This window comes from Pseudorasbora parva, chromosome 3 (assembly GCF_024679245.1).
Source record: "Pseudorasbora parva isolate DD20220531a chromosome 3, ASM2467924v1, whole genome shotgun sequence".
Classification (NCBI taxonomy): domain Eukaryota; kingdom Metazoa; phylum Chordata; class Actinopteri; order Cypriniformes; family Gobionidae; genus Pseudorasbora; species Pseudorasbora parva.
In genome coordinates, this window is record NC_090174.1 from 64,363,162 (window position 1) to 64,375,416 (window position 12,255).

Below are 12,255 nucleotides of genomic sequence, written 5' to 3' on the forward strand. Positions count from 1 at the left end.
AAGCCTTCCCAGAAGAGCTGGAGCTGTTAGAGAGGGGGGGCCGTATAGTGTATTTCGCAAGAAATATTTCCTTTGTACCGGATTCTTTACTTTTAAAACTCTTACATTTTGAAGTTCACAGTAAACACACACACACACACACACACACACACACACACACACACACACACACACAGCTGAATGTGGTCTGCATTTTTTTGCAGTGTGACATAACGTGAGGTCAAATTAATTTGTTGGCCTTAACTCCGGCCTGTTGATGGAGGCACTTTAACAGACGTCTCCATTCCAATCTTTATTTGAGGATTGAACACAAACGCGGAAGAGAAGCCAATGCTGAATAAAGTCGTAGTTTTTGTTATTTTTGGACCCAAATGTATTTTGGATGCTTCAAGAGACTCTAATTAACCCACTGATGTCTCATATGGACTACTGTGATGATGTTTTTATTCCCTTTCTGGACATGGACAGTATAGTGTGCATACACTTGCATACGCTCTCGGACTAAATATAAAATATCTTAAACTGTGTGTGAAGATGAGCGGAGGTCTTACGGGTGTGGAGCGACATTAGGGGGAGGAGTTAATGACAGACAGTCCAAGAATCCGCCGGTTTTATTTGTGCACAGATTGTTTTTGCGGTTTTGTGTCAAGTGTCCAACATTACTGTCGGTGATGTAATGGCCGTCCCACAATCCCCTGCTGGAGCGAATGAAAGAGGCTCCTGTCAAACCTTCTTTTACGCTGTCGTTCATTCGCTCCGCCGGCCTTTGAAGCCTTTCGCCGGCTCTCTGATTATGAACCCTGCGAGCGTCGTGCCGTATTGAGGGCTTGTTGTTCTTGCGTCCCGCGAGTGAAAGTTCGCTGAGCTCCGTATTGTTTACTTTTTGTCCCGGCTGGGAGAGAATTCCACTCGCTGGGATGAAACGTCCGCGTTTTTCAGGGTCATTTGCACCCAAAGAGTGTTTGTCTTCGGGGATGGGGCTCTTTGTCTGTCGCCGCTCACTGACCTCATAAAAACTGCAGACAAAAGCGTCTCTCTCCGCCGTTTTCCAGCACAAACATCTAAACATTCTTACACCAAGACACATTTACTGGAGAAGAGGAACGACTGAAGAGATTAAGACTTGACTAATGAGTTTGTGCTTAAAACAAGAGCAAGGACACCGCAAAAATGCTCTTCTTACTCAGTATTTTTGTCTTGTTTCTAGTCCAAATATCTAAAGATTCTTACATTAAGAAACATTTACTAGACAAGCAAAAGTAATTGTCTTGTTTTGGGGAAAATAACTCAAAATGAAGAGAGTTTTTGCTTAAAATAAGATAAATAATCTGCCAATGGGGTGAGAAAAATAATCTTGTTTTCTGTTTGGGACGGTTTTGTTTTGCATCTAGTAAATGCATCTTAATTTTTACACATTTAGACTAGACAAAATGACTAAGTAAGAAGAGCATTTTATGCAGTGCATGATGTTAAACGACTGTACAGCCAAATCTAATTCTGCTGCAGTATTGTCCTGTTTAACACTGAAGCTGCTCTGACACAATCGGCGTTGGAGAAGAGCGATAGAAATAAAGATGACTGATTGATTGATTAATACACCAGTCATGATGAACATTCAGAATCAGAAAGAGCTTTATTGCCAAGTGTGCTTTCACACACAAGGAATTTTTTTTGGTGCTGAAGCTTCCAGTGCACATAAACAATACAATACAACACGGTAATAAAACATTATAAGAATAAAAATATGAAGAAAAATATGAACAGTATAAGGTCACGGTTACGTTTAGTCAGAAGACGTAGATTATGAGTATTTACAGTATTTGGGTGGAGAGAATAAATATAAATAATAAATAATATAAGTAATATAAGTAATCACCTGAGTTTAGGAGATATTGCACTAAAAAGTGGGAATAATTGCACTTACAGGCATTTGCCTGGGGGGGGGGGGGGGGGGGGGGGGGTAGCTGTTCAATTGGGAAATGGCCTGTGGGAAGAAACTGTTCCTATTCCGAGATGTTCTAGTGGCCAGTGATCGGAGTCGCCGTCCTGACGGTAACAGTTCAAACAGGAGGTGTCCGGGGTGAGTGGAGTCTGTGATGATTTTACCCGCTCTCTTCCTCACTTCCTCACTCTGGAAGAGTACAGGTCCTGGAGCGTTGGCAGGTGTGTGTGTGTGTGTGTGTGTGTGTGTGTGTGTGTGTGTGTGTGTGTGTGTGTGTGTGTGTGTGTGGAACAAGCCTGCAGTCTCCCTCTCATTTACTGAAGCTTTCGGGCCTCGATCGCCCCCCGGTGACCGGTCCCAGTATAGCCGCCCCTCTGTGTTTTCTAATGGACGCGAGGCAAAGTAAATAATAAAATTACACTTCAAAAAATGTTCCCCAAAGTGAGTTTATGTCACTGAAGGCAGTTATCATCACGATGATTTCATTTCAGGTGTTCGTTTTAAAAATAAGTTTACTTTGAGTTAGTTATTTGATGCTATAAAAACGGGGGGTGTGACGTCATGATTGACAGCTGAGACTGACGGCTTCTCTGAGTGAAGTTGTCACTGAGGCACTAACGGACTTTTTTCGAAATTTTTGGGAGCAGATTAGAGCTTTAGCTTTAATTTCTACATTTCCATGACTGTTTATTTCACACCAACATAATTAATTGTTCTGCATCTGCGAGAGTGTGGGCGGGCTTTTGATATCGCGGCTGTACTTCCTGCTCTACTTCCTGCGCTCTACTGCGCAGACTCGGTCCCAAGATGTCAGCGCCGTGCACCCCCGCCTGAAAGCTTCAAATATGGCAAGCGGAAACGGATGATGTCGAGTCGTCCATATTTTTTACGGTCTATGGTGTGGAAGAGTACAGGTCCTGGAGGGTTGGCAGGTGTGTGTGTGTGTGTGTGTGTGTGTGTGTGTGTGTGTGTGTGTGTGTGTGTGTGTGTGTGTGTGTGTGTGTGTGTGTGTGTGTGTGTGTGTGTGTGGAAGAGTACAGGTCCTGGAGGGTTGGCAGGTGCGTGTGTGTGTGTGTGTGTGTGTGTGTGTGTGTGTGTGTGTGTGTGTGTGTGTGTGTGTGGAAGAGTACAGGTCCTGGAGGGTTGGCAGGTGTGTGTGTGTGTGTGTGTGTGTGTGTGTGTGTGTGTGTGTGTGTGTGTGTGTGTGTGTGTGTGTGTGTGTGTGTGTGTGGAAGAGTACAGGTCCTGGAGGGTTGGCAGGTGCGTGTGTGTGTGTGTGTGTGTGTGTGTGTGTGTGTGTGTGTGTGTGTGTGTGGAAGAGTACAGGTCCTGGAGGGTTGGCAGGTTGGCACCAATAATCCTCTCTGCAGTCCGGATGGTACGTTGCAGTCTCCTGATGTCTGATTTGGTAGCTGAACCAAACCAGACAGTGATGGAGGTGCATATAACCGACTCAATGACAGCTGAGTAGAACTGAATCAGCAGGTCCTGTGGCAGGTTGAACTTCCTCAGCTGACGAAGGAAGTACAGTCTCTGCTGAGCCTTTTTCACATTGGAGTCAATGTGATTGTCCCACTTCAGGTCCTGAGAGATGGTAGTTCCCAGGAACCTGAATGACTCCACTGCGTCCACAGTGCTGTTCATGATGGTGAGTGGGGGGAGTGCTGGGATGTTCCTCCTGAAGTCCACTATCATCTCCACCGTTTTGAGCGCATTCAGCTCAAGGTTGTTATAACTGCACCAGACAGCCAGCTGTTCAACCTCCAGTCTGTAAGCAGACTCGTCACCGTTCTGGATAAGGCCGATGACAGTGGTGTCATCTGCAAATTTCAGGAGCTTGACAGAGGAGTCTTTAGAAGTGCAGTCATTGGTGTACAGGGAGAAGAGCAGTGGGGAGAGAACGCACCCCTGGGGGGCACCAGTGCTGATGGTAAGAGTGCTGGATGTGAGTTTACCCAGTCTCACTCGCTGCTGCTGGTCTGTCAGGAAGCTAGAGATCCATTGACAGATTGAGGATGGTATGGAGAGCTGGGTCAGTTTGGCTGTGAGGAGATCAGGCATGATGGTATTAAAGGCCGAACTGAAGTCCACAAATAGGATCCTTGCATAGGTCCCAGGTCTGTCGAGATGTTGCAGGATATAATGCAGTCCAATGTTGACTGCATCATCCACAGACCTGTTTGCTCTGTAGGCAAATTGAAGAGGATCCAGGGTCCAGTGATGTCCTTTAGGTGGGCCAATACCAGTCTTTCAAATGACTTCATGACAACAGACGTGAGAGCAACAGGTCTGTAGTCATTTAGTCCAGTGATTTTGGTTTTTTTGGGGACGGGAATGATAGTGGAGCGTTTGAAGCAGCTGGGAACTTCACACTGCTCCAATGATCTGTTGAAGATCTGCGTGAAGACTGGGGCCAGTTGGTCAGCGCAGGCTTTCAAACAAGCAGATGAGATGCCGTCTGGGCCTGAAGCTTTCTTGGTCTTCTGTTTTTTGAAGACTCGGCTCACGTCCTCCACACAGACCTTAAGCTCAGGTTGGATGGCAGGAGGGGGGAGAAGAGGGGGTGCAGGAGGTGATGGTGAGGGTGTGAAGTGCAGATCGGGGGTGTGAGGTGTGAGACTGGGCTTTTCAAACCTGCAGTAGAATGCTGCATTAGTAATGCTGCAGAGTAAATTCGTTAGTTTTCCTCTTCTGTTGCTTCTCTTTCCAGCATTAATCGGAAATCTGATTTGAAATTCCTCTTGTATGGGTTTGGTTTCAATCACACGGACGCATTCAGAAGTGTGTGTTAAGTATGTGTAGAATCTTTGGCCAGTCTCATGTGTGTGTGTGTGTGTGTGACAGTGAGAGAGTTCTCATATCTCCATTAATCTTGAAACCGGCTGAAGAACCACTAACGGCCGATGGCTCGCGGCCACATGCGGATCGGCGGCTCTGGGGTTCAGAGGTTATCCGCACATATTTTCCACCACAGGGATGTTTCTACATGAAGATCTTCAGCAGGAGATTGCTTTAGATTTTAGCTTTTGAGATGTTTTAGATGTTAAACGTTATGTGAACATTACATTGTGTCATTCTTCAAACGTTATGGGAACGTTACATTGTGTCATTCTTCAAACGTTATGGGAACGTTACATTGTGTCATTCTTCAAACGTTCTGGAAACGTTACATTGTGTCATTCTTCAAACGTTAAGAGAACGTTACATTGTGTCATTCTTCAAACGTTATGGGAACGTTACATTGTGTCATTCTTCAAACGTTATGGGAACGTTACATTGTGTCATTCTTCAAACGTTATGGGAACGTTACATTGTGTCATTCTTCAAACGTTCTGGAAACGTTACATTGTGTCATTCTTCAAACGTTAAGAGAACGTTACATTGTGTCATTCTTCAAACGTTATGGGAACGTTACATTGTGTCATTCTTCAAACGTTATGGGAACGTTACATTGTGTCATTCTTCAAACGTTCTGGAAACGTTACATTGTGTCATTCTTACATTGTGTCATTCTTCAAACGTTATGGGAACGTTACATTGTGTCATTCTTCAAACGTTATGGGAACGTTAATTGTATCATTCTTCAAACGTTATGGGAACGTTACATTGTGTCATTCTTCAAACGTTATTGTTTTTATGCGGTGGTATTAATGTGCTTATTGTGTATACACTTTGACACATGTTTAGAAATCTATCATCAAACATGAGCTGCTCATATCCTGTTTTTCTTGCAAGCTGATTGGCTGAGACTGCATGTGTGGGCCGGATGAAGCTGTCAATCAAAGCAGTCACTTTACTTTAGTGTGTGACACAGATGTGAATATTTGGCGGCAACCGAACAGCAACTTGTGGATCTGACAAGAGGACTAAATGACTCACATTTCTCTAGACAAATAGAGATTTTGTGTGTGTGTGTGTGTGTGTGTGTGTGTGTGTGTGTGTGTGTGTCCCGATCCTCTCCAGGCCGTTTAAAGAGCTGGAGCCGCGGCTGTCAGGAGGACGTTTAACATGTTGATGTTTAACCTGCTAATGCGAGCGGCAGACGGATGTTTATGGCTTTAGAGTTTGAGCTGCTTTTAGTGACGGTTGTTGAGCTGGTCTGGAGACGAAAAGTGGAGATAAAGAATCTCCACAGGGGCTGAAAATAAAGCAGACTGCAAACTGGGCTTTAGTGAAATCTTAGAGGAAAGGCAGTCTGCTGATGGTGTTAGTGTGAGAGTCATGAGAACGTTACATTGTGTCATTCTTCAAACGTTATGAGAACGTTACATTGTGTCATTCTTCAAACGTTATGGGAACGTTACATTGTGTCATTCTTCAAACGTTATGGGAACGTTACATTGTCATTCTTCAAACGTTATGAGAACGTTACATTGTGTCATTCTTCAAACGTTATGGGAACGTTACATTGTCATTCTTCAAACGTTATGAGAACGTTACATTGTGTCATTCTTCAAACGTTATGAGAGCGTTACATTGTATCATTCTTCAAACGTTATGAGAACGTTACATTGTATCATTCTTCAAACGTTATGAGAACGTTACATTGTATCATTCTTCAAACGTTATGGGAACGTTACATTGTGTCATTCTTCAAACGTTATGAGAACGTTACATTGTGTCATTCTACAAACATTATGAGAACGTTACATTGTATCATTCTTCAAACGTTATGAGAACGTTACATTGTATCATTCTTCAAACGTTATGGGAACGTTACATTGTATCATTCTTCAAACGTTATGAGAACGTTACATTGTGTCATTCTTCAAACGTTATGGGAACGTTACATTGTGTCATTCTTCAAACGTTATGGGAACGTTACATTGTGTCATTCTTCAAACGTTATGGGAACGTTACATTGTATCATTCTTCAGACGTTATGAGAACGTTACATTGTATCATTCTTCAAACGTTATGGGAACGTTACATTGTATCATTCTTCAAACGTTATGAGAACGTTACATTGTATCATTCTTCAAACGTTATGGGAACGTTACATTGTATCATTCTTCAAACGTTATGAGAACGTTACATTGTGTCATTCTTCAAACGTTATGGGAACGTTACATTGTGTCATTCTTCAAACGTTATGGGAACGTTACATTGTATCATTCTTCAGACGTTACGGGAACGTTACTTTTGAATGTTTTCTGAAACAATAGAAACATTTAAAAACCTTAGACGAACTAAAATGTTTCAGGACACGATGTATAAATTATGTTTTTTGTGCATTATATAACTCTGAACGAATGTTCTATTAATGTTACTGGAAGAACATTTGTTCATAATGTTTTTAGAACCTTGAGAGTGTGTGTGTGTGTGTGTGTGTGTGTGTGTGTGTGTGTGTGTGTGTGTGTGTGTGTGTGTGTGTGAAGCTGCTGCTTGTGCCATTTAAACAGAAGATGTGCATCGTGGGAAACTTTCCCAGCCCATTCACAAACACACGGCGGTGAGCGCTGATGTTTGTGTTTTTAACTGATGAAGGGATGAAGGGATGAGAAAGAAGGCTGTCCATCACTCCTGACTGACCTCATGCGGTTCGACATCTCACAACAACAGCTGCAGATTCTGACCGCTTCATGAGCGAGAGAGCACTTCAGTTTTATTCTCACTGCAAAAAGTGCTCTCCTTATTTTTGTCTTGTTTCTAGTCCAGACATCTAAAAATTCTTACATTAAGAAACATTTACTAGACAAGCAAAAGTAATTGTCTTGTTTTGGGGAAAAATAACTCAAAATGAAGAGAGGTTTTGCTTAAAATAAGATAAATAATCTGCCAATGGGGTGAGAAAAATAATCTTGTTTTCTGTTTGAGTTAAGATTATTTCTCTCACCCCATTGGCAGATTATTTTGCCTGTTTCTAAACTCCATTTTGATTTTATTTTTAACAAAACATGTTTAGCAGTGTGTTGATGACCGAGTTATTGAATCGACTCTGATCTGGAGAGTTTGGGAAACCTGTTTGAGGTCCATCATTATTTCTGAGGGTTTTCTGGCCGTCCGTCTCATTTCCATCACAAAGCAGAGTTTTGACTTTCATAGGGCGGCGTGCTTTGATATGAACTGGCTGCGGTCGGCGTGTGTGTGAATGTGGCCAGTGACCCACAGAACGGACACACAGCATTCATTCAGCTCGTCTTTCTTCCTTCTCACTTTCCTTCTCTTTCATTCGTCCTCCTCCTCTTTCGGCCGTGATTTAGGGGCTGAAGAGCTCGGGCAGATGGAGAGTTTTTGTGCCGTGGGTTTGTGAGGCTCTCGGGGTGGCGAAAGGCTAATTTGAGCTGCATAAAGCCGAGCGCTTTCAGATGCAGAGCAGAGGCTTTGATGAGCGCGGATGAAAGAGCAGCGGCCCACGGCCTCTTTGTCCCACACATGAAGGCATCTGCCCTCCTCTCTCTCTGTGTGTGTGTGTGTGTGTGTGTGTGTGTGGGCATGTTTTTGTGACATATGAGGACACAAATGTGTGTAATGCCATGGGTATGACACAGGTATTACAGGAGAGGGTGAAATATGAGGACATTACCCATGGCCCCACTTTTCAAAAGGCTTATAAATCACACAGGAGGAGTTTTTATGAGAAAGTAAAAATGCAGAATGTGTGTGTGTGTGTGTGTGTGTGATGGGTAGGTTTAGGGGCAGTGTGTGTGTGTGTATGTGTGTGTGTGTGTGTGTGTGTGTGTGTGTGTGTGTGTGTGTGTGTGTGTGTGTGTGTGTGTGTGTGTGTAGACACAAGGGGAATGTCCAACACAATGAGCTGCAGCAGAATCATCAGCTAGAACTAATTGAGGGAAACTCAGGCTGAGCTTTTGATCTGAGACTCACTCTCGCTTCAGAAGAGCTCAGAAACACGTATCCGCTCTCTTCACACACTCACACACACACACACACACACACACACACACACACACACACACACACACACACACACACACACACACACACACACACACACACACACACTCACACACACACACACACACACACACACACACACACACACTACATGTTTTGTTTTTTGCTATGTTGGTACTGTTTGGAGAAGGTCTTAATTATTTTGCTACTGGACTTTCTGGACTGGACTTTTTTTGTACAAGTTGAGTTGTAAATTAACTTACAGTTTGTCCTGCAAAAGTGCCCAAGTCTAAATCGAGCATAGATGCAAACACACAGTTGTGTATGCATATCATACACATACAGATGAACATATACACACACACTCTCTCGACACCAGGGGCCTATTGCACAATACTAGGATAAGGTATTAATCTGGGATATTTTGGTTATCCCGGCTCAATTTATCCGCTAATATATATATATATACAGTGTGCCTTCAGGGTATGTGTACATGACAGCGCTGTACTAAATTTAGCATAAAAATGACAAGATCCCCAAGATATCCCGGCTTAATCCCATATCCTAGTTTTGATCAATAGGCCCCTGGTTTTGTTAATATTATGGATCACATGTTTTTGTTGCCGAATTGATTTCGGACAGTTTTATGAATAACAAAAAAAGGTGTGTCTATATGCTTGACTTTTATTGATCACTGAGATAGCAATGACATGAATGAAGTTGGTTCAATAAAAAAACAAAAAACAAAAAAACAAACTAGCTTAGATGTAGTAAACTACTTTTGTCAAGTTGCTGTAGCTTAGCTTGCTACATTTCCCAGGGGGTTAGCTTCAGTGTAGTGAAGCTTCATTTCATGTAGAGTAACTCGTAGCTTAGCTCACTACATTTTCCAAGTAGCTTGCCCAACACTGGATATATACGCTCAGCATTGGGTTTTAATCTCAATATGTCCAAATCCAGCGCGAGTCTTGTTTACAAACGATTCCTTTCACACATCCCTAATATTAGGATCTGAATGAAGCTTATGCAGCGACTGTTCTTCATCAATATCTCCCTATCTTCTTCAGCATGTTTATTACTCCTGGCTGAATTAGACCAGTCGGTGGGCGGAGCTACTGAATTAGACCAGTCGGTGGGCGGAGCTACTGAATTAGACCAGTCGGTGGGCGGAGCTACTGAATTAGACCAGTCGGTGGGCGGAGCTACTGAATTAGACCAGTCGATGGGCGGGGCTACTGAATTAGACCAGTCGGTGGGCGGAGCTACTGAATTAGACCAGTCGGTGGGCGGGGCTACTGAATTAGACCAGTCGGTGGGCGGGGCTACTGAATTAGACCAGTCGGTGGGCGGGGCTACTGAATTAGACCAGTCGGTGGGCGGGGCTACTGAATTAGACCAGTCGGTGGGCGGAGCTACTGAATTAGACCAGTCGGTGGGCGGAGCTACTGAATTAGACCAGTCGGTGGGCGGGGCTACTGAATTTGACCAGTCGGTGGGCGGGGCTATTGAATTAGACCAGTCGGTGGGCGGGGCTACTGAATTAGACCAGTCGGTGGGCGGGGCTACTGAATTAGACCAGTCGGTGGGCGGGGCTACTGAATTAGACCAGTCGGTGGGCGGGGCTATTGAATTAGACCAGTCGGTGGGAGGGGCTATTGAATTAGACCAGTCGGTGGGAGGGGCTACTGAATTAGACCAGTCGGTGGGCGGGGCTACTGAATTAGACCAGTCGGTGGACGGGGCTACTGAATTAGACCAGTCGGTGGGCGGGGCTACTGAATTAGACCAGTCGGTGGGAGGGGCTACTGAATTAGACCAGTCGGTGGGAGGGGCTACTGAATTAGACCAGTCGGTGGGCGGGGCTACTGAATTAGATCAGTCGGTGGGCGGGGCTACTGAATTAGACCAGTCGGTGGGAGGGGCTACTGAATTAGACCAGTCGGTGGGCGGGGCTACTGAATTAGACCAGTCGGTGGGAGGGGCTACTGAATTAGACCAGTCGGTGAGAGGGGCTACTGAATTAGACCAGTCGGTGGGCGGGGCTACTGAATTAGATCAGTCGGTGGGCGGGGCTACTGAATTAGACCAGTCGGTGGGAGGGGCTACTGAATTAGACCAGTCGGTGGGCGGGGCTACTGAATTAGACCAGTCGGTGGGAGGGGCTACTGAATTAGACCAGTCGGTGAGAGGGGCTACTGAATTAGACCAGTCGGTGGGCGGGGCTACTGAATTAGATCAGTCGGTGGGACGGGCTACTGAATTAGACCAGTCGGTGGGAGGGGCTACTGAATTAGACCAGTCGGTGGGAGGGGCTACTGAATTAGACCAGTCGGTGGGCGGGGCTACTGAATTAGACCAGTCGGTGGGCGGGGCTACTGAATTAGATCAGTCGGTGGGCGGGGCTACTGAATTAGATCAGTCGGTGAGCGGGTCTACTGGATTAGACCAGTCGGTGGGAGGGGCTACTGAACTAGACCAGTCGGTGGGCGGGGCTACTGAATTAGACCAGTTAAACATTAAACGTTTAGTTCCCATTGATGGTCTGACCCGTTCTTTATCGTCTCTCGTGTCCATCAAAACTGAGGAGTGTCAGTCAGACAGGTTTAAAGGGGTAAATACTGACAGAATGATCACTTTTGGGCAGACTGTCCCTTTAAGCACAGAATCAGCGTGTGTGTGTGTGTGTGTGTGTGTGTTTCAGGTGATCTTCGCTCTGAATCAGACGCTGCTCCAGCAGGAGAGTCTCCGCGAAGGAAGTCTTCAGGTTCCTTACACCACAGAGGACCTGATCAAACACTACAACTGTGGAGATCTGAGCTCCATCATCTTCAACCACGACACCTCACAGGTGCAGCTCAGATCAGCCACTGTAGTTCACACGCTCAGTGTGTGTGTGTGTGTGTAGGTGTGTGTGTGTATAGGTGTGTGTGTCAGAGAGAGAGTGAATATAAACATCTAAACAGATAATTTTCAGATGAGATTAAATCTTGACTTCCGTGTTTTTCTATCCCTAAACTGAATCTGTATCCGTGTGTGTGTGTGTGTGTGTGTGTGTGCGTGTGTGTGTATGTGTGTGTGTGTAAAGGTGCCGAACTTCAGGAACGCGAGTCTGCATGTGAGCGAGCAGGAGGCGGCTCAGGCTCATGAGATTGACCGATACTTCCGTCAGGAGCTGATCTACAAGCGGAACGAGAGGATGGGGCGGCGCGTCAGAGCGCTGATCCAGGAACAGCCCAGCAAAAGCTTCTTCTTCGCCTTCGGAGCAGGTCAGTTTCCCACACACACACACACACACACACACACGTTGGTCTATGTGGTTTACAGGGACTCTCCATAGGCGTAATGTTTTTTATACTGTACAAACCGTATTTTCTATCCCCTTACACTGCCCCTAAACCTACCCATCACACACACACACACTGCCCCTAAACCTACCCATCACACACACACACACACAC

At 45.0% G+C, this 12,255-nt stretch overlaps 2 protein-coding genes across 2 annotated transcripts in view; both read left to right on the forward strand.

Moving 5' to 3' along the window:
- Nucleotides 1-12,255, forward strand: part of rnf170 (ring finger protein 170) — a 346,071-nt gene that overhangs the window by 229,265 nt on the left and 104,551 nt on the right. The window lies entirely within an intron of this gene.
- trabd2a (TraB domain containing 2A) overlaps nt 1-12,255 on the forward strand; it is a 56,104-nt gene that overhangs the window by 11,833 nt on the left and 32,016 nt on the right. Inside the window, exons 3-4 of the mRNA XM_067440369.1 lie at nt 11,499-11,645; nt 11,883-12,063. Coding sequence (XP_067296470.1) covers nt 11,499-11,645; nt 11,883-12,063 — 328 coding nt within the window. The remainder of the gene's footprint in view (nt 1-11,498; nt 11,646-11,882; nt 12,064-12,255) is intronic.